At 51.2% G+C, this 27144-nt stretch overlaps 1 protein-coding gene across 1 annotated transcript in view; it reads right to left on the reverse strand.

The window, feature by feature from the left end:
* ryr3 (ryanodine receptor 3) overlaps positions 1–27144 on the reverse strand; it is a 500545-nt gene that overhangs the window by 379486 nt on the left and 93915 nt on the right. The window contains 1 exon segment of the mRNA XM_038785757.1: positions 3076–3183. Within this exon segment, the coding sequence (XP_038641685.1) occupies positions 3076–3183 (108 nt within the window).

A 27144-nucleotide genomic window follows, 5' to 3' on the forward strand; every position in this document is an offset into this window, starting at 1 on the left:
GACTGGAGAATCCCACTGTTACTCTGAGTTCTGGCAATATTTTATATAATAATAAATACCAATTACATGTATTACACAGAACATATTTGAGTCATGTTAATTTTTACAATTCTGAATAAGCAGAAATTTCAAATGCCCGCATAATTAAAACAACAATCATTATATATAATCCTTGAAAGAAAAAATTAAGGTGAATTTTAAAAAGAGAAAGAAATAGAAGTGATAACAGATATCTAATTCTCTTGACTCTGGAACAATAGTTATTTATAGACAAATAAGTCAATTTATAATGAATGACGTAACATTTACAGCACAGTAACCTGTCATGTGCCCAGCAACTTCATGTCAGTGTTTATGCTGTCCGGAAGTCTCCTTCCACTTTACTTAATCCAACATTATTGACTTAATTTATATTCCATTCACCTCCATGAAACTGATCTAGTTTCCCCTTAAATGCTCTTTACCTTTACTAATCCATGGTTTAGGAAATTCCACATTCTTATCAAGATCTGAGTCAAGACATTCCCCTGAATTTCCTCTTGGATTTATTGGTGATTACTATTTTTACGGCCCAGAACTTCCAATTTGCAGGGAGGGTCACAGGGAGCGGGGGTCAAAGCCCATGTGTACGCCAGAAGATGCGCCAGCGAACTCCCCGGAAGTCCCAGCGCAAGGACTACACAGCAATGGTCTGGAAAATTTCAACTTCCGATGGACAACTACCCTGCACCGGGAACCATCTGAAATTCTAAGTTAAATTGGAGACTGAGAAATGTTTGAAGGATTAAAATCAGTTCTAACTCTTGGCCAACTCGACACCGACCACTCCCACCTGCCCACCTCCCTGACCACCCACTGGACTCCAACCGCCCCCCCTCCCCCCCCCCCCCCCCCCCCACCCCCGGACTACTCTGCCTGACCACCCACCCGCAATGACCCTCTGACCATCACCACACCCACAACCGGCGCATGCGCGAACCGGCGAAGGTCTTTTGGCCGGCGCCTGGCGGCGGGCGTCAAAGGCAGTTGGTGCCAGTTTTGGCGCCAGTAGGCGTGGTGCCAACCGCTCCGGCGCGGGCCTAGCCCCCAAAGGTGCGGAGAATTCCACACCTTTGGGGAGGCCCGACGCCGGAGTGGTTGGCGCCACTCCGCTACGCCGGGACCCCCCGCCCCACCGGGTACTGGTGAATCCCGCCCCTGCTCTTCGACCACCCTCTCAACACTCTATCTCACCCAACCGATTCTGCTGATATATGCCATCAACCTTCCAACTATCCCTGACAACCCCCCTGACTCTCCAAGTAATCCGCCAAATCTGCCCAACCTCTCCACCCTCCCCAACTACCCTTCTGAGTCTTACTCCTATGATTAGAGTTTGGCCCCTCAACTAACCACCCAACCCGTGACTAACCCTGCAATGGCCCAAGTACCCTCCCAATGTCCTGACTACCACACCCCAACCTCTCCACTCCCCCGACCCTGCAATAAATATCCCCCAACCCCCCTCAGTATGTCCCTCATCACCCAACTACCCTCTCATCTCCTGATGACACCCCTGACCCATTTCTGACCACCCAATTTCCCTCTTGATCACCTGACCCTCCTGACCACCCCCCAACCCCCCCAATTATCACCACCCTCACTGAACCACCTGACCTAACACCCCTGATCACCCAGACCGCCTCAACCATCTGATGCCTGTTCAGCCAACCAAACACCCCCCCCACCACTCAATCCCCACCCCGCTACCCAATCCCTCCCCTACCATCCAACATCACCGCCCAACCCCCCGACCATCCAACACCACCCATTTACCTTACACAAATACCTCTCCATGACTTGTCAAAGTGGCTGGGATATTAAGCTGCTTTACGACAGCTAGTGTCATCAAAAGGGGTGGGGTGCAGGAGTGGTGGCTTCACATTTCCTGAGGCTCGGCCCTGCACTGGAAGGAGCTGCAGCACTGGACATTTCTCACCGGGTCCAAGATGGAAGGTGGGTGTGAGAAATATGCTCCCAACCTTGGTAAATAAAAATGAATGGAGTGGCAATCCAACAGTATTTGCTACTCCACAGAGGTACTGACCCTGTATTTTTTAAATACGGTCTCCGCAGATCTCTACTTCTACCCTAACAAAATTATCAGAATTTTGAAACCTCAATCAGGTTATCTCTCAGTTTCTTTTTTTTTGAAGAAAAAATCCCTGACTTGTTCAATCTTTTAGGATAGTTATAATCGCCTCACTTCTGATAATATTCTCGTTAATATAATTTCCCATCTTCTCCAGCGCCTCAACATACTCACCATAATATGGAGACCAGAACTGGTCACTATAATCCAAATGTGGTTTAACCAATGTATAAACCTTGCACAAAAACATATCTACTGTTGGTGAAATCACTCTGTGCTTTAATGCTATAGTATTTGCTATAACGTAGTATATGACAAATGAGGAGAGATTGAATCGGTTAGGATTTTATTCGCTGGAGTTCAGAAGAATGAGGGAGGATCTCACAGAAACCTATAACATTCTAACAGGATTGGACAGGGTAGATGCAGGAAGGATGTTCCTGATGATGGGTGTGTCCAGAACCAGGGGTCACATTCTGAGGATACGGGGTAGACCGTTTAGGACAGAGATGAGGAGAAATTTCTTCACCCAAAGAGTGGTTGGCCTGTGGAATTCTTTGCCACAGGAAGTAGTTGAGGCCAAAACATTGCAAGTTTTGAAGAAGCAGTTAGATATAGCACCCCTGCCAGAATCCCCTAAGCTTTAGACATGGGGGGGGGATAAGGTTATTGAATCGGATGATCAGCCATGACCACAATGAATGGCGGAGCAGGCTCGAAGGGCGGAATGGCCTCTTCTCGCTCCTATTTGTTATTTTTCTACATAATGCATTTGAGAAATCAAATCACAAAAATTGCAACTCCTGTACTGAAAACATACGAGGAACTAATGTAAATAATTCTAGTCATAAAGACAAGGAGCTGAAAAATAGTGCATAATAAATAAGGTTACTAAAGTAGTGAAATTATGAGATATTTCAATATCTGCTGGTCTCAACACTTACCCCTTCATTGTGTTTTTCACCTGTACTTGTTAACATCTCCTGTAAAGCTCTGACAGACAGTGATTGCTCCAACACAAAAACACAGATGGAGAGATCAGGAGGGACATACTGTGAACAAAGCAAAAACATAAATCTTGTCAATATGGTTATTTTCTGTCACATGGTCAAACCATTTTTCTTCTTTCCTGTAAAAAACAATTTTAATATAAATTGAGGTCTGTCAAAAGCAGATCAAGCAAAAGAGAGGTGAAGTAACCAGGTTAAATGGGAATTCCATGTCAGCCTACTTGGTTAATCCTTTGCCAAGTTACACTAACTTGAGTTTGAGGAAATATGCTGAATGTCCACGTATGATAAAAAAGCGTTGCTGTCGTTAAATCATACCTGTGCTCCCCATTAAGTATTCTGTGCAAAGGTTACATTTGGTCAGTTCTTTTTAACTAATAAACATTTTATTGCGGTATTTTTTGGTTTTACAACAACAACAAAATAAACAATGTACACAAAACTATAAACATAGTGCAAAAGCCGTCTTCCTCCCTTACAGGTCCCCCCTTTATTAACCCCTACTCTAAGCTAAACTAACCCCCCACTTTCAGCTGACGGTTAATTTTCCGCAAAGAAGTCGACAAACGGTTGCCACCTCCGTGCGAACCCTAACACTGACCCTCCCAAGGCAAACTTGATTTTCTCCAAACAGAGAAAGCTCGCCATGTCCGATAGCCAGGTCTCCGACTTTGCGGGCTTTGAATCCCTCCAACCTAATAAGATCCATCTCCGGGCTAGCAGGGAAGCAAAGGCCAGAATGTCTGCCTCTTTGTCCTCCTGGATTCCCGGATCTTCTGACACCCCGGAAATCGCCACCTCTGGACTCGGTGCCACCCTTGTTTTAACACTGTGGACATGACATCTGCAAACCCCTGCCAGAATCCCCTAAGCTTTAGACATGTCCAGAACATGTGGACATGGTTCGCAGGCCCTCCCGCACACTTTGCACACCGGTCTTCCACCCCAAAGAATCTGCTCATCCAGGCCACTGTCATGTGAGCCCGATGAACAACCTTGAATTGTATCAGGGGCTGAGCCTGGCACATGTTGTGGACGCATTGACTACTCAACGCATCCGCCCAGAGTCCATCCTCTGTCGCTCCTCCCAACTCCACTTCCCACTTGCGCTTCAGCTCCCCACTGTGCGTCTCCTCTGACCCCATAAGTTCCTTGTAAATGTCAGAGACCCTCCCTTCTCCCACCCACCCTCTGGAAACTACCCTGTCCTGTATCCCCCTTGGTGGGAGGAGTGGGAAGGTTGAAACCTGCCTGCGTAGGAGGTCCCTCACCTGCAGGTACCTGAATTTGTTTCCCCTCGCTAATCCAAATTTCTCCTCCAGCTCCCTCATACTCGGAAAGCTCCCCTCTATAAACATATCCCCCATCCTTTCAATCCCTGCTCTCTGCCAACTCCAGAAATCCTGTCCATCCTTCCCGGGGCAAACCGGTGATTATTACAAATTGGAGACCAAACTGATGCTCCCTCTGCTCCCACATGTCTCCTCCACTGCCCCCAGTCTCTCAGGGCCGCCACCACCACGAGGCTGGTGGAGTACCATGCTGGCGGGAACGGCAGAGGCGCCATTATCAACGCCCCTAAGCTGGTGCCATTACATGAAGCTGCCTCCATAAACTCTCATGCCGACCCTCCCCCCACCACCCACTTCCTGATCATGGCTATATTCGCCGCCCAACAGTAGTTACTGAAGTTTGGTAGTGCCAGCCCGCTGTCCCCCCAGCTCCGCTCAAGCACCCCCCTCTTTACTCGCGGGGCCTTGCCCGCCCAAACAAAGCCAGTGATCACGTTGTTGTTGACCCGTTTAAAAAAGGACCGCGGAATAAAGATGGGGAGACACTGAAACACAAACAGTAATCTCGGGAGGACCGTCATCTTCACCGTCTCCCTCCCAGCCAGTGACAGCGAGAGCATGTCCCACCTCTGAAAATCGTCCTTCATTTGGTCTACTAGTCGGGCCAGATTTAGCTTGTGCAGCTGATCCCATTCCCGCGCCACTTGGATGCCTAGATACCTAAAGCTTCCCCCACCACTCTAAATGGCAGCTCCCCCAGCCGCCTCTCCTCCTGTCCCCTCATCTGGACCACAAACATCTCACTTTTCCCCATATTTAGTTTATGCCCCGAAAGCCTGCCAAATACCCCCAGAATCCTCATAGTTTCTTCCATACACTCTGCTGGGACCGGTACATACAGGAGCAGGTCGTCTATGTAAAGCAAGACTCTATACTCCCCCGCCCCGCCCCCCTCTCGGACCAGCCCCCTCCAGACCCTTGAGGCTCTCAGTGCAATTGACAGTGGCTCTATGGCTAATGCGAATAACAGTGGGGAGAGGGCGCACCCCTGTCACGTTCCCCCGATGCAGCCTAAAATAGTCCGATGTTGTCCAAGTCATCCGTATGCTTGCCAAAGGAGCCTGATACAGCAACCTGACCCAGTCATTAAAGCTCCGCTCAAATCCGAACCATCCCAGTACCTCCCACAGATAATCCCATTCTACTCGATCAACGGCCTTCTCTGCGTCCATTGCGACCATACCTCCACCTACCTATCTTCTGGGGGCATCATGATCATGTTTGATAGCCTTCTTACATTGACCACCGACTGCCTTCTCTTAACAAACCCTGTCTGGTCAGCAGTTTGATGTCCACATTCAACAAGGATATCGGCCTGTAGGACCCACACAGCTCCGGGTTCTTGTCCCGCTTCAGAATCAGCAAAATTATGGCCTGTGACATCGTCGGGGGCAGCACCCCTCTCTCCCTTGCCTCATTGAATGTCCTCTGAAGTGTTGGATAATGTAGCCTTGCGAGGTTAACATATACCACCAACACTGAGGAATGTTGAACTCTATTTTATTAACTAACTATGAACTAATCGACATACGAGAACTGTGGGTTTAAACGATGCTAGTATAAATAGAGACCTAAGCCTGTCCGAACCAGTTGAATCTCTCAGCACGTGGTGTGAGTCTGTGCTAAACTGGATGAGCTCTTGTTCTACTGAGACGCAGCATCCAGAATGAGCGGGAACCGTGGTGCCCCCAGCCTTTATAGTGTGTGTGTTCTAACTGGTGATTGGCTGCGGTGTTTGTGCATGTTGATTGGTCCCAGTGTATGTCCATCAGTATGTGTCTGCACCATAACATGTGGCCTGTGACATCGTTGGGGGCAGCAGCCCTCTCTCCCTTGCCTCATTGAATGTCCTCATCAACAACGGCCCCAATATCCCAGAGAACATTTTATAGAACTCCACTGGGTACCTGTCCAGCCTCGGGGCTTTATCCGACTGCATGGCCTTCAGACCCTCCGCTATCTCTTCCATCCTGATCAGGGCCCCAGCCCTTCTACCAGCTCCCCGTCCACCTTCGGGAAATTCAGCCGCCCTAGGAAGTGCCTCATCCCCTCCGGCCCCATTGGGGTTCTGACCCATACAGCCTACTGTAAAAATCCTTAAACGCCTTATTCATCCCTGCTGAGTCTCCAACCAGGTTCCCATCACCATCCTTTACTTTCATTTGGTCAGTTCTGATATCCACCCGCCTCTGAAATATGCCGTTGTAGAGAGTGATGGAATCCGTGGTTTCACAGCTGGTGTTTTTTCAGATAAGCCCTAACTGAAAATGCATCTGAGAAAGGAAACTGATCCTCACAGTTTTCCAAAAAAACTAAAACTGAAACTTAAGTTGGAAACCACAAATTCTGGGGAGACTGAAACTATTCAAAACCATTTAAAATGGCACAGAGCCAATGGAGCTCAGAAGACGCTTCCAATGGTCTTGTACAGGCAGGCTGAAGAAGACAGAGACAAGATCCAGAAGCTGAGAATAGGCAAATATATAGTAGCTTCAATTATTCTGTTTCTTGAAGATAATATTCTACACCATCAGGACCATTATAAGCAGAATTGAGGAGGTTTTGCAGATGTGGACCAGGAATTTGGATTGGTCGTGTGCAGTTGTTGGCCGGGGATCAGGTTAAATTATAAAAGAGGAAAGTCTTATGAAAGTCTTCTCGGGGAAGACAGAGGTTTGAAGGATTTTGTGACAAAGACTGGTTAGCACTGCTGCCTCACAGTGCCAGAGTCCCAGGTTTAATTCCCACCTCAGGTGACTGTGTGGAGTTTGCTCTTTCTCCCCGCTTCTGCCACGGTTGCCTCCAGGTGCTCCGGTTTCCTCCCGCAGCCCAAAAATGTGCAGGTTAGTTTGATTGGCCCCTTAATGTACAGGTTAGGTTAGGGTGGGAGAGTGGGGAAGTGGGCCTCGTTCAGATGCTATTTCGAAGGGCCGGTCTAACTTCTTCGGCACTGTCAGGATTCTATAATTGATGACATAAATGCTGAATGGATGCTGAGCCTATTCAGGAGGTCTGTCTTAGTTGTGCCAACCATTTAACATGTAATTTATCATTGTTAAAGTTTTAGTTGTTCTGCTTTTCTTTACAGTAGAAACAAAACATGAAAAGGTTGACACCCCATAGGTTACTTAACCAGTTGTAATGTACAGAGGTGTTTATGCACAGAGGTATTTTCTTGTTCGCAGTCAAAGATGGAAGAGACAGAAAATCTCCCAAGTGTCTCTGATGATGTCACCACAGTACTGTGCACAGAGATGCATTGGCTTACAATACGTAACAATAATCAACTGCAATTTGCCTGTTAACTCATGTTTATCCAATGTTGATTCTGGGTTTCAGAGTACACAGGTGGTTACCCAAGAGATTAGTTAGTGTTTGCTTTGTTTGACACTTGTATAGTAAAGATTCTTATGTTTTAAAACATGGAATCTTGTGGCTTCATTCTTTGAGTAAATAACTAGTATATTGAATTTATTATTTTTTTAAAGAAGCTACTGATCTTTGCTGAGATTGTAACAGGGGAGTGCTGGCTTCCAACAAATAAGTAAATCTTGAAATAATGAACCACACAGGAAAATTATATGAACGATAGAGAAGCTATGTCCATCCCCTCTTAGGTGATCAAAACCCATCCAATCCTAAAATACACATGCATTTCCAGTAGTATCTGCTGTATATCCTTCAGAAGAAAGAACCTGGCTGATTTTCCTCTTGGTAACCCAAAGCCACAGAGAGCATATTAACATATTTCTGACACCTAACTGAGATCAGCACAGAATTGAAATCAATTACATGGTTCTGATAAGAGAAACAGGTGATGGGTATTGTACATATAAATAGAGGATAGCTGGGACACTGGATTGTGTGGGAGGAGAGCTATGAAACTGAACAAGTCAATAAACTTTCACAATAAAGAAAAGCTTTGCGTGTCGGTTTCAGCTTCACAAGCCAGCTTGCATCCTATTAACATATATAAGTGGGGGGAACTTTCCTCTTCCATTAAATTGGCACGGTAGCACAGTGGTATGTACTGTTGCTTCACAAAGTCAGGTTTACAGGTTCGATTGCCGGCTTGCGTCACTGTGTGCGGAGTCTGCACGTTCTCCCCGTGTCTGCGTGGGTTTTCTCCGACTGCTCTGGTTTCCTTCCACAAGTCCTGAAAGACGTGCTGTTAGGTAATTTGGAGATTCTGAATTCTCCCTCAGTGTACCCGAGCAGGCGCCGGAATGTGGCAAAGGGGATTTTCACAGTAACTTCATAATAATAATAATCTTTTATTGTCACATGTATGAAGTTACTGTGAAAAGCCCCATGTCGCCACATTCCGGCGCCTGTTCGGGTAAGCTGGTATGGGAATTGAACCCGCACTGCTGGAATTCTTCTGCATCACAAAGCAGCAGTCTAGCTCACTGAGCTAAACCGGCCCATTGCAGTGTTAATGTAAGCCTACGTGTGACAATAATTTAGTTTTAGACTTCCTACCTTTGGGAAAAGATGTTGACTATCCACCTTATCTATGCACCTCAATATTTTATAGACCTCTATAAGTTCACCCCTAAGCCTCCTACATTGCAGGGGAAAAAGTCCCATGGGATTCTCCAAAATCCCGGCCAAGTGTTGATGCCGAAGTCAAAACCGGCGCCGCGTCAACGGACCTCCTGGCCCAGTCATTCTCCCCTTCCTGGGGGGCTACAATGGCGACAAAGTGCTGTGCGCTGCTCCGGGGCTGAAAGCTGGCCCCACACGGCTGGTGTGGGTCCACACATATGCGCCACGGCCATCTCTGCTTCGGCCCCCGGGCAACATGGCGGAATCCTACAGGGACCCGGCGCGGAGGAACATAGGCCCCTCCAGGAATAAGCACGGCCGCTGATCGTTGGCCCCCGATCGCGGGCCTGGCCACCGTGGAGGCCCCCCCCCTGGAGTCGGATCCCCCCACCCACCACAAGGACGGCCCCTGCAGCCAGAAAGCCAATGCCCCGCCAGATGGGACCGTATGTAAACCACGCCGGCTGGACTCGGCGGGCATTCGGCCGTCAAGCGCGGAAAATCACCGTGGGGACTGCTTTCACCGGCCCCCGACCGGCGCCGTGGCGACCACGCGGGCGCGATTGGCGACCGGGGAATCAGCGAGCCGGCGTCGGAGCGACGTGGTGGGATTCTCGCACCCCCGCGGTGTTTCTCCGACCCGGCGTGGGCTCGGAGAATCCCTGCCCCAGTCTATCAAGCCTTTGCTTATAACTCAAACTATCAAGTCCCGGTAGCATCCTAGAATATATTTTCTGCACTCTTTCTAGTTTAATAATATCCTTTCCGTAATAGGGTGATCAGAACTGTACACAGTATTCGAATTGTGGCCTTACTAATGTCTTGTCCAACTTCAGCAAGTTTGTGAAAAGCTGGCAGAGTGAGGATTACCTCTACGTCGATTCTCCAATTTCTGTTACTAAAGCCTTCTCCTAATATAAAAGATATGCATAGTATTTCATACGATCATGATTATACATCACGCCTCTGTTGATTCTATCATATCACAGGGCAGCACATTTGTTAGCACTGCTGCCTCACTGCGCCAGGGACCCGGATTCAATTCCAGCCTTGGGTGACTGTCTGTGGGGTTTGCACTTCTTCCCTATGGGTTTCCTCCGGGTGCTCTGGTTTCCTCCCACAGTCCAAAGAAGTGCAGGTTAGGTGGATCGGCCATGCTAAATTGCCCCTTTGTATCCAAAGATATGCAGGTTAGGTAAAGTTGCGGGGATAGGTGGGGGGAGTGAGCATGGGTGGGGTGCACCTTCGTAGAGTTGGTGCAGGCTCGATGGGTCAAATGGCCTCCTTCTGCACTGTAGGAATTCTATGGTATCTTGTAAGTCATATAATTCTGTGGTAGAATGATAACCTACTGTGACTGCTACATTTTTTCCTCATTTATTTTGTTCAATGAAGCTTCATTTCTTCAATTTTATTTTAAATTTTTGTCCTTACGAAGAGGTGAATGTTTCTCCAGTATTTACCAGCAGCATTAGCATCAAACACTCACAAGTCAAGAATGCCTGGGGCATGCTGCTACTCTGTCTAACCACAGAAGAGCATTTTCTTCTGCACCTTCATGACATTTTCCATTCAGTCATCCTACACCAGTCATTTCTATGTCCTTTTGAATAAGATTGTCAATTTTATTCAAGATTCCAGTCAGCATGTTTTATGGACTCACAGCCATGAGGAACTGGGTTCAGGATTGTCACATTTCCAATGCCACAACTTAGCATGTCTTAACACTAAAACTGGTATAGTTTCACTTTGTGCCAATGGGCAGCACGGTAACATGGTAGTTAGCACAATTGCTTCACAGCTCCAGGGTCCCAGGTTCGATTCCCGGCTTGGTTCACTGTCTGTGCGGAGTCTGCACGTCTCCCCGTGTGTGCTCCGGTTTCCTCCGGATGCTCCGGTTTCCTCCCACAATCTAATGATGTGCAGGTTAGGTGGATTGGTCATGCTAAATTGCCCTTAGTGTCCAAAATTGCCCTTAGTGTTGGGTCGAGTTACTGGGTGATGGGGATAGGGTGGAGTGTGGGCTTGGGTAGGATGCTCTTTCAAAGGGCCGGTGCAGACTTGATGTGCCAAATGGCCTCCTTCTGCACTGTAAATTCTATGACTCTAATGTTAATGCAGAAGGCTGGATTTTACATTTCTCGCCAGGGCGACGGACAAACTGAGTGCTCTGCTCAGTCCTGCCCCTGCTCGTTCAATCATCGGAACCGCCCAGCAGGGAGGAGGCCAACTGGAGATGCACACCCAATGAGCACTTTAGGCCAGGGAGATCATGCGGCAGAGGGGCAATGCCATGAACAGGAAGTCAATCACAGCTAGGATTGTAACGGCCTCAATGTTTGTAATCAGTCTCCGTTTTGTATCGAAGGCTTGAAAAAGACTTTTAGAAGATGTCCACACAAAAGTGTTTCCTTCCCCAGCTGGTACTTTCAACCACAATCCAGATGGTAGACCTTTTCTGATGCCCTTGTGCAGCCTTTGTTCTCATCCAATGACTAGGTTTGTTCACACACTCAACAACTTGCTCATTTTTGATTTCAAAATGGCGGGTGGGCTGCCAATTCCAGTGGCCGCTCAACATTTGCAAATTGGGAGACTGACATGATGATGTCGTAATGCTGGCATGGTGTAATCATATAGAAACACACATAGAAATGCATGTAAAAAATAGAAGCAGGAGGAGGCCATTCAGCCATTCGAGCCTGCTCGCCCATTCATTATGATCATAGCTGATCATCAAATTCAATCTCTCATCCTGCCTTCCCCCCCATACCCCATGATCCCTTTAGCCCCAAGAGCTATATCTAATTCCTTCTTGATATCACACAATTTTTTGGCCTCAACTACTTTCTTTGGTAGTGAATGCCACAGGTTCACCACTCTCAGGGTGAAGAAATTTCTCTGAATCTACCCTGTCTAATTCTGTTAGAATTTTATACACTGAATTTCCTGGCAGCATGGGGAGGGTGCATGCTAGCATGCCGGGTCTGGGAACCCAAGGGGTGGCACGGTAGCACAGTGGTTAGCACTGTTGCTTCACAGCACCTGGGTCCCAGGTTCGATTTCCGGCTTGGGTCACTGTCTGTGCGGAGTCTGCACGTTCTCCCTGTGTCTGCGTGGGTTTCCTCCAGGTGCTCCGGTTTCCTCCCACAAATCCAGAAAGACGTGCTGCTAGGTAATTTGGACATTCTGAATTCTCCCTCCCTGTACCCAAATAGGTGCCGGAATGTGGCAAATAGGGGCTTTTCACAGTAACTTTGTTGCAGTGTTAATGGAAGTCTACTTGTGACACTAATAAAGATTATTATAAAATCCAGCCCATAAAGCACTGAATAGTGGACTGAAACTCTCACTCTCGATACAGGGGATGGTTTAGCACAGTGGGCGAAACAGCTGGCTTGAAACACAGAACAAGGCCAGCAGCGCGTGTTCAATTCCCATACCGTGCCGACTAGGGGCTTTTCACAGTAACTTCATTGAAGCCTACTTGTGACAAGAATCGATTATTATTAGATATGCCCTAGATTCAGCTTGGGCCATGAGTAAGGAATTGCCCTGCAACTTAGTAAACCAGGGGCGAAATTCTCCGACCCCACGCAGGGTCAGAGAATCGGCCGGCAGCAGCGTTAATCCCGCTCCCGCAGGGTTTTTTATTCTCGGACCGGTCAAAAACCGGCGTTGTGCAAATCCCGCCGGCAGCCTCTGAAAACAGCTGGCGCCGGCGGGATTTCATTATATTTTTGTTTGAACAAATCTCCGGCCCGGATGGGCCGAAGTCCCGCCGACGTGGCCACGGGTCACATCGGCGAAAAACAGAGTAGCTTTAAAACGGCGTCAAACATTGATGATGGTTGACGCCGTTCAGTGTCCGCGGGGGGGGGGGGGGGGTTGCGGCATTGGGGGGGGGGGGGGGGGTTGCGGCATCGGGGGGGAGTTGCGCCATCGGGGGGGGGGGTTGCGGCATCGGGGGGGGTTGCGGCATCGGGGGGGTTGCGGCATGGGGGGGTTGCGGCATTGGGGGGGGTAGGGGTGGTGGGGAGGGGGTAGGGGTGGTGGGGAGGGGGTAGGGGGTGGTGGGGGGGGGTTTGGGGGCAGCGGCGTGCAGAGAGGGGGGGCGACGGATGCCCGGGGCCAACTCACCGTCGCCCCCCCTCTGTACGCCGCTGCCCCCTACCCCAACCACCCCCCCCTCACCACCCCTACCCCCCTCCCCACCCCTACCCCCTCCCCACCACCCCTACCCCCCTCCCCACCCCTACCCCCCTCCCCACCACCCCTACCCCCTCCCCACCACCCCTACCCCCCTCCAACGCCCGCCCCCCCCATCTCTCGCAACGCCGCAACCCCCCACCCTCTCAACGCCGGGTCCCCCCTCTCAACGCCGGGTCCCCCCCCTCTCAACGCCGGGTTCCCCCCCCCTCAACGCCGGTACCCACACCCCCCCCTCCCTCTGAAGGCCGGTACCCACACCCCCCCCCTCTCTCCTCCTCCCCCCCTCTCTCCTCCTCCCTTCCTTCCTCCTCCTCCCCCCTCCTTCCTCCCCCCTTCCTTCCTCCTCCCCCCTCCTTCCTCCCCCCTCCTTCCTCCCCCCCTCCTTCCTCCCCCCTTCCTTCCTCCTCCCCCCTCCTTCCTCCCCCCCTCCTTCCTCCCCCCCCTCCTTCCTCCCCCCCCTTCCTTCCTCCCCCCCTTCCTTCCTTCCTCCTCCCCCCTTCCTTCCTCCACCCCACTTCCTTCCTCCGTTAGTGGGGGGGGGGCGGCGGCGTTAGTGGGGGGGGGGGGGGTGCGGCGTTAGTGGGGGGGGTGCGGCGTTAGTGGGGGGGGGTGCGGCGTTAGTGGGGGGGTGCGCCGTTAGTGGGGGGGGTGCGATGTTAGTGGGGGGGTGCGCGGCGTTAGTGGGGGGGGTGCGGCGTTGAGAGGGGGGGTACCGGCGTTGAGGGAGGGGGGGGCGGCGTTGGAGGGGGTAGGGGCGGCGTTGGAGGGGGGTAGGGGTGGTGAAGGGGGTAGGGGTGGTGAGGGGAGGGGGTTGGGGTAGGGGCAGCTGCGTGCAGAGGGGGGGCGACGGTGCGTTGGCCCCAGGCATCCGTCGCCCCCCTCCTCTGCACGCAGCTGCCCCTACCCGAACCCCCCCCCTCACCACCCCTACCCCCTTCACCACCCCTACCCCCTCCAACGCCGCCACCCCTCCAACGCCGCCCCCCCTCTCTCAACTCAACACCGCAACCCCCCCCCTCAACTCAACGCCGCAAACCCCCCCCCCCCCCCCCTCCTCTCAACTCAACGCCGCAAACCCCCCAACGCCGGGTCTGTCTCTCTCTCTCTCTCCCCCCCCCCCCAAATGCCGGTCTGTCTCTCTCCTCCTCCCCCCCCCCAAACGCCGGGTCTGTCTCTCTCCTCCCCCCCCCCCCCCCAACGCCGGGTCTGTCTCTCTCCTCCTCCTCCTCCCCAAAAATGCCGGTCTGTCTCTCTCCTCCTCCCCCCCCCCCAAATGCCGGTCTGTCTCTCTCCTCTCCCCCCCCCCCCCCCAAATGCCGGGTCTGTCTCTCTCCTCCCCCCCCCCCCCAATGCCGGGTCTGTCTCTCTCCTCCTCCCCACCCTCCCCCCCCCCAAATGCCGGTCTGTCTCTCTCCTCCTCCTCCCCCCCCCTCCAAAATGCCGGTCTGTCTCTCTCCTCCTCCCCCCCCCCCCCCCCCCCAAATGCCGGTCTGTCTCTCTCCTCCCCCCCCCAAATGCCGGGTCTGTCTCTCTCCTCCCCCCTCCCCCCAAATGCCGGTCTGTCTCTCTCCTCCTCCCCCCCCCCCAAAATGCCGGTCTGTCTCTCTCCTCCTCCCCCCCCTCCACAAACGCCGGGTCAGTTTCTCTACTCCCCCCCCCCCCCCCAAACGCCGGGTCAGTCTCACTCCTCCCCCCCCCCCCCCCCCCCCCCCCCAAATGCCGGTCTGTCTCTCTCCTCCTCCCCCCCCCCCCCAAATGCCGGGTCTGTCTCTCTCCTCCCCCCCCCCCCCCCAAATGCCGGTCTGTCTCTCTCCTCCTCCCCCCTCCCCCCAAATGCCGGGTCTGTCTCTCTCCTCCCCCCCCCCCCCAAATGCCGGTCTGTCTCTCTCCTCCTCCCCCCCCCCCCCAAAATCTGTCTATCTCCTCCTCCTCCCCCCCCCCCCCACAAACGCCGGGTCAGTCTCTCTCCTCCCCCCCCCCCCAAAACGCTGGGTCAGTCTCTCTCCTCTCCCCCCCCCCCCAAAAACGCCGGGTCTGTCTCTCTCCTCCTCCCCCCCCCCCCCCCAAAACGCCGGGTCTCACCACTTCCGCAGCTGGTGAAACTGACGCGTATCGCGTCAGTCCGCTGCTGGCCCCTCCGGGAACGGAGAATAGCGGCCTAAAAGAAGGCCCCCACGCCGGAGTCATCCACACCAATTATGCTCGCCGGAAATCGGCATTACGACGGTCTGCAGAGAATTTCGCCCCAGATGTGAAAATGCAGCCTCCAGTCCGGCATATTGATCGATCTAACTACAGCACAGTATTGAAAGAAAACAGAAGGCTTGTGCAGAAATGTTGCAGTTATTTTAACATGGCTGAGAACTGTTTTCAAGAATTCAATCGTACTTTTGTGAGTAGGTAATGCAGTAGTTTTGACACAATAAGGAAAATGCATTCCACAACACTTTACTCTATACAAAACTAACGAGAAAAAAATAAATTATAGCCACTGGATGTTGATACTTGATTTACAGTTAACGTCGGGCAACTATTTGGCATAATTTATAGCTTCAATGAATGCACTTAAGCCACAGGCAGAATGTGATAACCATGCATGATTTATGTCAGAAGATGTGCCTAGCAAGCAAAAACAGGAGACAGGCCAGGAGTGAAAATTTAAGATTAGATAATGTTTCAGCAAGTAAGCATCTATTAGAGTAATAGGGCTACCAGCCTCATTCGGACTCACATGTTGCATAAGTTATTAGGTTAATAGTATTGCTAAAGAGGGTTAATTAGGAAATAACAATAAAAGATTTGAAATTGGTCCATCACTTCTCAAGAGGTTACTTCAAGAAAATAGTGCATTTTCCTTATTCTTTGTTTTCTGGACTTCTGAGGTTATTGACATTTTTTTGAAGTTTAGCTTGACAAAGAGCAGTATTCACTTTCATTATTAAAAATTGAATCAAGGGGGCGGTACGATGGCACAGTGGTTAGCATTGCTGCCTCACGGCGCTGAGGACCCGGGTTCGAATCTCGGCCCTGGGTCACTGTCCGTGTGGAGTTTGCACATTCTCCCCGTGCCTGCGTAGGTTTCACCCCCACAACCCAAAGATGTGCAGGGTAGGTGGATTGGCCACGCTAAATTGCCCCTTAATTGGAAAAAATAATTGGGCACTCTAAATTTTTTTTAAAAATTGAATCAGGCAGTGTGCGCTTCACTGTTATAGACCAGCATTTATTAGCGATAGCCAGCGAAGCTCACATCTCTTGAATGAATTATGTTACGATCCCAGTTGAGTTTACAATTGGATGGGATGATCGCAGAATGGAACACTGACCTCGCACTGGGTCAGAGAATCTCCAGGGGACGCGAGAATCACACCCTGCTGCTGGCTGACCGATTCTCTGGCGCCGATTCTCGGGAGCCCGTGGGATTGCCGCCGTGCCGTTCGGGGACAGTTGAAAGCACCCACCCGGCGATTCTCCGGGCCCCGATGGGCCGAGAGGCCGCCGACTTCGGCCAAGTCCCGTCAGCGTGGGTTATTCAGGTCCCACATGTCGGGACCTGGAAGGTGTGTCTGCGGGGGCCGTCTTGGCGGGGGGGGCAGGGGGAACCCCCGGGGAGTCTCCACAGTGGCCTGGCCGCGATCATTGCCTACCGATCGACGGGCGGGCTAGTTCCCATGGGGGCCTATGTTCCTCGGTGCCGGGCCCCTGTAGGGCACTGTCATTTTGCCCGGGGGCTGGCGCAGAGACGGGAACCCACACGCATGGGCGGAATCACGCCAGCCATTCCGCGCCTGCGTGGAATCACATCAGCCATAGCTTGCATGCGCGAACTCACGCCGGCCACTGCGCGCTGGCTGGAGCTGCGGGGACCACTCAGACCTACGAAGGGGAGCATTCCTGATTTATCATGGACCATTGACGCCGGAGTGGTTGGCGCCGCTTTTCAGGCCGGCATCGGAACTTGGCCGCGGGATTGGAGAATCCAAGCCTGTGGGCGGGTTTCTCCTTTGCCCGACGACGATATCATCATCGGCGATCGGATGGAGAATCCCTTCCGATGCCCAATTCAGGGGCAGCGCCAGTTTGATGCCAGTTTTCGAGTCACCACCCCCTCCGAAATGGCATCATCGTGCCACGCGGCGCATGGCGTTGCAGTGGCATTGGCGAATCATCGGCAGGCCATCTTGTGATGCTCTGCCCCCCCGATGGACCGAGTTCCCAAACGCGCGGTTGATATGTGGTCTGAGTGGCCGAAAACCCTGCGTGGCGGCTGCGGACCGTGTCCAGCCCTGCCACACTTGGCCAGGATCCGTGCTGCTGGCTGGGGGTTCTTCCTAGAGGGCTGGTGGACTGGTGGGGGGCGGCCAGGGGGTAGCTTGTGGGGTTGCATTCGCCGAGTCAGGTCCATGCACGTCCAGCGCCATGGCGCGGCCACAGACCCGGCCATTCTCCAACCGATTTCGGAGTGGGAGCCGGGAGTTTTACCCAGTGCCGCTGCTGGCCCTTAACCGTCCTGAAATTAGTGAGGGTTCGGCGACAATTTTGGCATCATAAACGCCCACGAATTCTCCGTTTCAGCCGGCATTTAGCTGCTGAAATGGAGAATCCAGCCCCAGGCAGACAGATGGGGCACTGCTAGAAAGAGCAGGCAGGCAGTGCACGAATTCCCTGGGGCTGTCCCTCTCTCTAACAGGTATACCATTTTGGATACTATTTGGGGCATAGCCTATCAGGGGAAAACAACAGCAGCCTGAACAGTGGCACCACAACTGGCTCTGTTGCTCAGCAGTGGAGGGCAAAGTGCAGGAGAGCGATAGTTATAGGGTCTCTATAGTCAGGGGCACAAATAGGCGCTTCTCTGGATGGGAACGAGACTGCAGGATGGTACGTTGCCTCCCTGGTGCCAGGGTCAAGGATGTCTCAGAACAAACACAGGGCATCCTAAAGGGGAGGGTGAATAGCCAGAGGTTGTAGTACACATAGGTACGAATGACATAGGCAGGAAGTGTGATGAGGTCCTGCAGAAGGAGTTCAGGGAGTTGGTCAATAAGCTAAAGAGCAGGACCTCTAGAGTTGTAATCCCAGGATTACTCTCTGTGCCACATGCCAGTGAGGCTAGAAATAGGAGGATAGTGCAGCTAAACACATGGCTAAACCAGTAGTTTAGGAGGAAGGGTTTCACATTTCTGCACCACTGGGATCTCTTCTGACGCAGGTGTGACCTGCACAAGAAGGACAGGTGGCATCTAAACTGGAGGGTCACCAATATCCTGGCTGGGAGGTTTGCTAGAGTCACTCGGGAGGATTTAAACTAGTATGGCAGGAGGGTGGGAACCAGAGCGTTAGCTTAGAAGATGTAAAAACCTAAGGGGAAATAGGTCACAAAAATAAGGGAACAACATCACCCTGTCTGCTCAAACACAGAGTTTGAAGTGTATTTGTTCAGAAGTATAGCGGGTAAGGCAGATGAGGTTAGGGCATTTATCAGTACTTGGAATTACGTTGTTGTACTTATTAGTACTTGGGAATATGGTTAAAGGGCAGGATTGGCAGCTGAACATTGGAGGATATAGATGCTTCAGGAGAGCTAGAAGGGGATGTAAAAGGGCTGGGGGAGTAGCATTACTGGTTAAGGAGAATATTACAGCCGTACTACAGGAGGACACCTTGGAGGGCACATACAATGAGGCAATCTGGGTAGAGCTTAGGAACAGGAAGGGAGCAATCACAATGTTGGGGGTTTATTACAGGCCCCCCAATTGCGAGTGAGAAATAGAGAAGCAGACAGGTAGAGAGATTTTGGAAAGGTGCAAAAGTAACAGGGATCTTGTGGTAGGGGATTTTAATTTCCCCTTTATTGACTGGGACTCACTTATTGCTAGGGGTTTGGATGGGGCAGAGTTTGTAAGGCGTATCCAGGAAGCCTTCTTGATGCATTATGTAGATAGTCCAACTAGGGAAGGGGCAGTGGATCTGATATTGGGGAATGAGCCTGGACAGGTGGTTGAGGTTTCAGTAGGGGAACATTTTGGGAGTAGTGACCCCAATTCCGTAAGTTTTAGGGTACTTTTGGACAGGGATAAGGTGCTAAATTGAGGAAAGGCAAATTACGATAACATTAGATAGGAATTGAAGAATTTGGATTGGGTGCGGCTGTTGGAGAATAAATCAACATCGGACATGTGGGAGTTTCAAGCGACAGTTGATTAGGATTCAGGAAAGTCATGTTCCTGAGAAAATGAAGGATAAGTATGGGAAGCTTAAGGAGCCTTGGATAATGAGGGATATTATGAACTTCGTCAAAAACAAAAAGGAGACTTTTGTACGGTCTAGAAGGGTGGGAACAGTCGAAATCCTTGCGTATAAAGAAAGTAGGAAGGTACGGAAGCGGGAAATTAGGAGGGCTAGGAGAGGTCATGAAAAATCCTTGGTAAGTACGATTAAGGTGAATCCCAAAGCTTTTTATTCATGTAAAAAGCAAGAGGGTGGCCGGGGAAAGGATTGGACCACTTAAGGACAGTGGGGCGGAATCTATGTGTTGAGCGGATGACACCAATGTTGGTGGAGTGGCAGATAGTGTTGGAGATTGTCAGAAGATACAGCAGGACATAGATAGGTTGGAGACTTGGGCAGAGAAATGGCAAATGGAGTTTGATCCGGACAATTGTGAGGTAATGTATTTTGGTAGGTCTAACACGGAGGGAAAATGTACTGTAAATGGTAAACCTTTGAGGAATATAGAAAGTCAGAGAAATCTGGTCATGCAGGTCCACAGATCTTTGAAGGTGACAACACAAGTGGACAAGGTAGTCAACAAGGCATACAGAATTTTTGCCTTCATTGGATGGAGCATCGAGTTTAAAAACTGGCAAGTCATGCTACAGTTGTACAGAACCTTGGTACGGCCGCAGTTGGAATATATTGCACAATTCTGGTCGCCACACTACCAGAAGGATGTGGAGACTTTGGAAAGTGGGGAGAGGAGGTTTACCAGGATGTTACCTGGTCTGGAGGGTGTTAGCTACGTGGAGAGGCTGAATAGATGCGGAGTGTTTTCATTAGAAAGACGGAGGTTGAGAGCTGAGCTGATAGAGGTCTAGAGGATTATGAGTAGCATGGATAGAGTGAATGGGCAGGTACTCTTTCCCAGAGTGAAGGGGTCAGTCACCAAGGGGAGGTCAGTCGGGCAAAGTTTAGAAAAGATGTGCGAGGCAGGCTTTTTACGCAGCGGGTGGTGAGTGCCTGGAACGTGTTGCCAACTGTCCTACTTTAAATCTGATTAATGCAATTGTCTCTTTTAACTCAGAACACTTTGTTTACTCTTCCTCGGCTTCTACTGAACAATACCTTGGTCACTATTCAATTAACTTCAGTTGTTTTAAACATTCTTTCTGTTCCAATTCCCAGGTTATCGGTACTGCAATTTATACAGTTGGAAGCCTGCCACTTTGCAGCTCCTGTCCTCTCCAGTCTTTCTTCCAGCATAGTTGTGAGATGTTCACTTCTCGACATCCAGTTTCCAACTGCAATCAAATTAGCTAAACAAAACTTAAAAGCTTCTCTACCTTACAAGGTGCCAGTTGGTAAGCAGCACCCAGATGCTTACGCATTTTATTTATTCCTCACACCATAGCCCTATCTAAGCACAACACCGGATAGGCGGTGGCCTAGTGGTATTGTCACTGGCTTAGTAACCAGAGACACAGGGTGTGCTCCCGGGTTCAAATCACACCAAGGCAGATGGTGACATTTGAATTCAATAGAAAAGCAATCTGGATTGAAGTCTAATGATGACCATGAAACCATTGTCATAAAAACTCATCTGGTTCACTAATGTCTTTCAGGGAAGGAAATCTGTCATCCTTATCTGGTCTGGCCTACATGTGAAACCACACTCACAGCAATGGGGTTGACTCTTAACTGCCCCCCACTGAAATGCTCTCCCAAGCCACTCAATTCAAGGGCAATTACAGATGGGCAACAAATTCAGCTAGCGACGCCCACATCCCAAGAAGGAATTTAAAAAAGAAACACAGTTGCAATTTAACCAATCCCTGAACATATAAATACTTTCATCCAGAATGAATCTAATTATAAGTTTTGCCCTTCCAGACACAGAAACATTAGATTAAACACATTTAAAACTCTACCTTCTCTCTAATGTTTACCAATACAAATCTAATTCCCTTAAACCTTTGTTTTCCAAACTATTATAGAAAAAAGATGCCTGTATCCGAATGTGAGCCCCAGTCACTGAGTTCAATCGTTTTCTTGACAGACATCTAAGAACGCAACACTTGAAGCAGAAGTCATTGTGTTGTGTTCAGAGGCAGCAATTCAGATCTGAATTTCCCCTTTCCAAGCCAGGGACCACTTTTGTATCTGATGTAAAATGTTAATCGCTAACTGTATTGGGTCTTGTAACTGTAAAAAGGCCAGAGACCTGAAACATTTCTCACTCCACAGACATTGCCTGACTTGTTGACAATTTCCAGCATTTTCTATTTTTATTTCAGATTTCCAATATCTACAGTAATTTGTCCTGGTATAAGGGTTTCAAATTCATTCCATTGAAATACCCGAGTCATGGAGAGCTCAGAGGGGTAATGGCTGAAATGGCCTAAATGCAATTCGATGATGTGGTAGTGTGGCCCCTTTAAGGAGCGATCGTTCATAAAATATATGAGCAGAATTAAGCCATTTGGCCTATTGAGTCTGCTCTGCCATTCGATCATGACTGATATCATTCTGGCCTTAACTCCACTGAACTGCCCGTTCTCCCGAGCCCTTCAACCCATTACCAATTTAAAATCTGTCTAACTCCTCCTTCTGTCCAACTCCTCCTTACATTTACTTACAAGCCCAACAACCACCGCACTGTGGGGTAGTGAATTCCACAGATTTACAACACTTTGGGAGAAGTAGTTTCTCCTCAACGCCGTATTAAGTTTGCTACCTCTTATCCTGAGACTATGACCGCTCATTCTAGAATGTCCCACAAGAGGAAGCATCTACTCACACTCTACTTCATCCAAAACATTTATCATCTTGTGTACCTCAATTTGATCTCCCCTCATTCTTCTAAATTCTAGAGAGTATAGAATTAAACTGTTCAATCTCCCTTAATACAACAAACCCCTCATCTCTGGAATCAATCTAGTGAACCTCCTCTGAACTGCCTCCAATGCCACTACATCTTTCCTCAAATAAGGGGACCAAAGCTGTGCTCAGTACTCCAAGTGTGGTTTTACAAATGCCTTGTATAGTTGCAACACTTGCTTTCTTTTATATGTGGTAAACACCACTAGTAACATATTGCATGTATTATAGTACTGCCATTGTATTACAGGTGACACAGTAAATCCCAGCCTGCTGGCTCCTCCCATCAGGCGGCGTATAAAAGTGAATGCTCTCCTGCGCTGCTCCCATTCTGGTTCCAGCTACAGGAGACACAACATCTTGTGCAATAAAGCCTTGATTGTTTCACTATTTTCGTCTCATTGTAATTGATGGTACAGCAATTTATTGCACAAGATTTTAAATGATAAACATCTTAATCAAGCCTGATCGCCTGAAGCCGAGCCCTCACGCAGCCGACACCACGTCCACCTTCGACAACTGGCTAGCCTGCTTCGAAGGCTATCTCAGAGCAGCCACTGAAGACCTCTCGCACCCACAGAAGCTCCAAGTCCTCTACTGACGGGTGAGCCCTGAAATTGTTCCCCTCATCCAGGATGCGCCCACCTACACAGAAGTGATGATGCTACTAAAGGGACATTACATTAAGTCAGTGAATCAAGTGTACGCCAGGCACCTCTTGGCCACGAGACGGCAGCTCCACGGGGAGACTCTGGATGATTTCTTGCGGGCTCTACAGATTCTCGGTAGGAACTGTAACTGCCAGGCAGTTTCAACAGTCCAACACAACGAACTACTAATCAGAGACGCTTATGTCATGGGCATGAAGTCTACGTACATTCGCCAGCGACTATTGGAGGGGGGTACGCTCGATCTTGCAGAGACTAGGCAGCTTGCTAATTCCCTAGAAGTGGCCTCCCAATCTGGAGGCCTACACCTCCGACCGCGCGGCACCCTCATAGGCATCGTCGGCCCCACCAGATGCCGAATCAAGGTCACCCCAAGCCAGCACCATGCGGCAGCCATCCAACTCCGGGGGCCCACGTGTTATTTTTGCGGCCAGAGCAAACATCACAAGCAGCGCTGCCCCGCGCGGAGCGCGACATGCAACGGGTGCGGAAAGAAGGGCCACTTTGTTTCCGTTTGCCAGGCCTGGTTGGTCGCCACTGTTTTCAGGCCCAGCCGTTGCTACACCCCCCACGTGTGATCCAGGAGTGCCGCTTTCTTCTCCACCGAAAGCCACGTGCAACCCGCGAGCGCCGCCATTTTTGATGCTTCCCGCCATGTGCGCCCCGTGGGCGCCGCCATCTTGGACCGCGCCTCAGGACCCCTGCACGTCTGGCCGTTCGCTGCCCGCTGATACCTCCGCCACCGCTGATCAGCCCAGGACATCCCAACATCTTCCGCAGCTCGCCTCCATCACCCTGGATCAATCTCGGCCCTGCAATCTCGCGACCGCTACAACGACGGTGAACATCAACGGGCACGAGACGACCTGCCTCTTTGACTCTGGGAGCAAAGAGAGATTCATCCACCCTGCTAGGCAAGGCGCTGCTCCCTCCAGGTCCTCCCCGTCATCCAGAAAATCTCCCTGGCCTCCGGATCCCATTCCGTGGGAATCAGGGGGTACTGCGTCGCGACCCTCACCGTTCAGGGCATAGAATTCAGCAACTTCAGGCTCTACGTCCTCCCCCATCTCTGCGCTGCCCTGTTACTAGACCTTGATTTTCAATGTCACCTCAAAAGCCTTACTTCAAAATTCGCGGACACCTGCCCCCCCCCTCACCATCTGCACCTCATGATCGTTAAGGTCAATCCACCTTCACTGTTTGCAAACCTCACCCCAGACAGCAATCCCGTCGCCACTAGGAGCAGACGGTACAGTGCGCAGGACAGGACCTTTAGCAAGTCGGAGGTCCAACGGCTTCTGCGGGAGGGGGTCATTGAGGCCAGCAACAGCCCCTGGAGTGCTCAAGTGGTGGTAGTGAAGACAGGGGAGAAGCACAGGATGGTCATTGACTACAGTCAGACCATCAACTGGTACACACATTTCGACGTGTACCCCCTTCCCACGCATATCTGGCATGGTCAATCAGATTTCGCAGTATCGGGTCTTCTCCACAGTAGACTTGACATTCGCCTACCACCAGCTCCCCATCCGCTCGGAGGACCACCAATATACTGCGTTCGAAGCAGTCGGCCGGCTCTTATCATTTCCTTAGAGTTCCCTTCGGCATCACCAATGGAGTCTCAGTCTTCCAGCGAGAGATGGACCGAATGGTTGACCAGTACTGGCTGCGGGCCACCTTCCCGTACCTAAACAATTTCACCATCTGCGGCCACGATCAGCAGGACCACGACGCAAACCTCTAAAAATTCCTCCATACCGCCAAACTCCTTAGCCTCACCTACAATAAGGAGAAATGCGTGTTCCGCAACAACCGCTTAGCCATCCTTGGCTACGTAGTGGAAAATGGAGTCCTAGGGCCTGACCCCGACCGCATGCACCCCCTCATGGAACTCCCTCTTCCCCACTACCCCAAGGCCCTGAAACGATGCCTGGGGTTTTCCTCGTATTACGTCCAGTGGGTCCCTAATTATGCGGACAAGGCCCACCCACTCATCAAGCCCACAGTTTTTCCCATGACGGCTGAGGCCCGCCAGACCTTCAACCACATCAAGGCGGACATCGCCAAGGCCACGATGCACGCAGTCGACAAGACCCTTCCTTTTCAGGTGGAGAGCGATGCATCAGACGTAGCCCTGGCCGCACCCTCAACCAGGCGGGCAGACCCACGGCTTTCTTTTCCTGCACCCTCCATGCCTCCGGAATTCGGCACTCGTCTGTCAAAAAGGAGGCCCAAGCCATTGTGGAAGCTGTGCGGCATTGGCGGCATTACCTGGCAGGCAGGAGATTCACTCTCCTCACTGACCAATGGTCGGTTGCCTTCATGTTTAACAATATGCAGCAGGGCAAGATCAAAAATGACATGATCTTGAGGTGGAGGATCGAGCTCTCTACATATAACTATGAGATCTTATATCGCCTGGGAAGCTGAATGAGCCCCCTGATGCCCTATCCCGCGGTACATGTGCCAGCGCAAAAGTGGACCGACTCCGGGCTCTCCACAACGACCTCTGCCACCCGGGGGTCACCAGCTTCTTCCATTTTGTCTAGGCCCGCAATCTGCCTGCTCCATTGAGGAGGTCAGGACCATCACCAGAGACGGCCAAGTCTGCGCAGAGTGCAAGCCGCACTTCTACCGGCCAGATAGAGCACACCTGGTGAAGGCCTCCTGCCCCTTTGAGCGCCTCAGCATGGACTTCAAAGGTCCCCTCCCCTCCACCGACCGCAACATGTACTTCCTCAATGTAATTGATGAGTACTCCCGGTTCCCTTTCACCATCCCATGCCCCAACATGATTTCTGCCACGGTCATCAAGGCCTTGCACAGCAGCTTCACTCTGTTCGGTTTCCACGTCTACATCCACAGCGATCATTCATGAGTGATGAGCTGTGTCAGTTCCTGCTCAGCAAGAGCATCGCCTCGAGCAGGACGACCTGCTACAACCCCCAGGGAAACGGGCAGGTGGAGAGGGAGAACAGGACGGTCTGGAAGGCCGTCCAGCAGGCCCTACGGTCAAGAAATCCTCTGGTCTCCCGCTGGCAGGAGGTCCTCCCCGACACGCTCCACACCATCTGGTCGCTCCTGTGCACCGCCACTAATGAGACCGCGCCACAAACATGTATTCACCTTCCCCAGGAAGGTGGGGGTCTCGCTCCCAACATGGCTGACAGTTCCTGGACCGGTCCTCCTCCGGAAGAATATGCGGAGCCATAAATCGGATCCCTTGGTTGAGAAATTCCACCTCCTCCATGGAAATCCGCAGTACGCCTACGTGGCACACCCCAACGGGCAACAGGTCACAGTCTCCCTCCGGGACCTGGCACCCGCTGGGTCCCCACCCACAACCCCTGACCTGACACCGCCCCCCCCCCCCCCCCCCCCCAGTTGCCTCATTCACCCCTGCGCCACCCACCCTCCCACCTGCGAACCTCACCGCAGCCCCCGCCCCAGCAGGATCCGTACCCTCACTGGATCCACTAAGGGGTGACGAAGACGAGGACAACACGCAACACGCTCCCGGAGTCGCAGGTGACCACTTCGGCGCTCACATCACCACCAGGACTGAGGCGATCGCAGCGGAGGGTCAGAACCCCCGAGAGACTCAATCTGTAATGTTTTCCTTCATGCCCGCCGGACTCTTTTTTAAACAGGGGGTGAATGTGGTAAACACCAGTAGTAACATATTACATGTATTGCGGTACTGCCATTGTATTACAGGTACCACAGTAAATCCCAGCCTGCTGGCTCCTCCCAGCAGGCAGCGTATAAAAGTGCATGCTGACTTCCGGTAGCGGCAATGACCGGGTGAGCCGCACATTCGGGAGCTCTCAGTCCGGCGGGGCTTTAGGACCTGATTCCCCGTGATAGCAGGACTGTGGAGTGGCAAAAGGGCGGCCACGGAGGTGCGGAGTAGCGGGCAATGTTTAATGGAACCGCGGGAGGCCAGGAAACAAAGGAAACGCACCCCCCACCCCCCCCCCCCCCTCTCGTACGGTCTTTTTAAAATGTTTTTTGTCGCTTTCACTTTATGGTTTCTTTTCTGGGTCTTTCTGTGGTGATGGGTACTTTTTGTGGAGCTCGCTGAGTGCACTGGAACCGGTATTGCAAATAAGGGGTGGCCAGTCAGC

Source organism: Scyliorhinus canicula, chromosome 2 (genome assembly GCF_902713615.1).
Source record: "Scyliorhinus canicula chromosome 2, sScyCan1.1, whole genome shotgun sequence".
NCBI classification, from domain to species: Eukaryota; Metazoa; Chordata; class Chondrichthyes; order Carcharhiniformes; family Scyliorhinidae; genus Scyliorhinus; species Scyliorhinus canicula.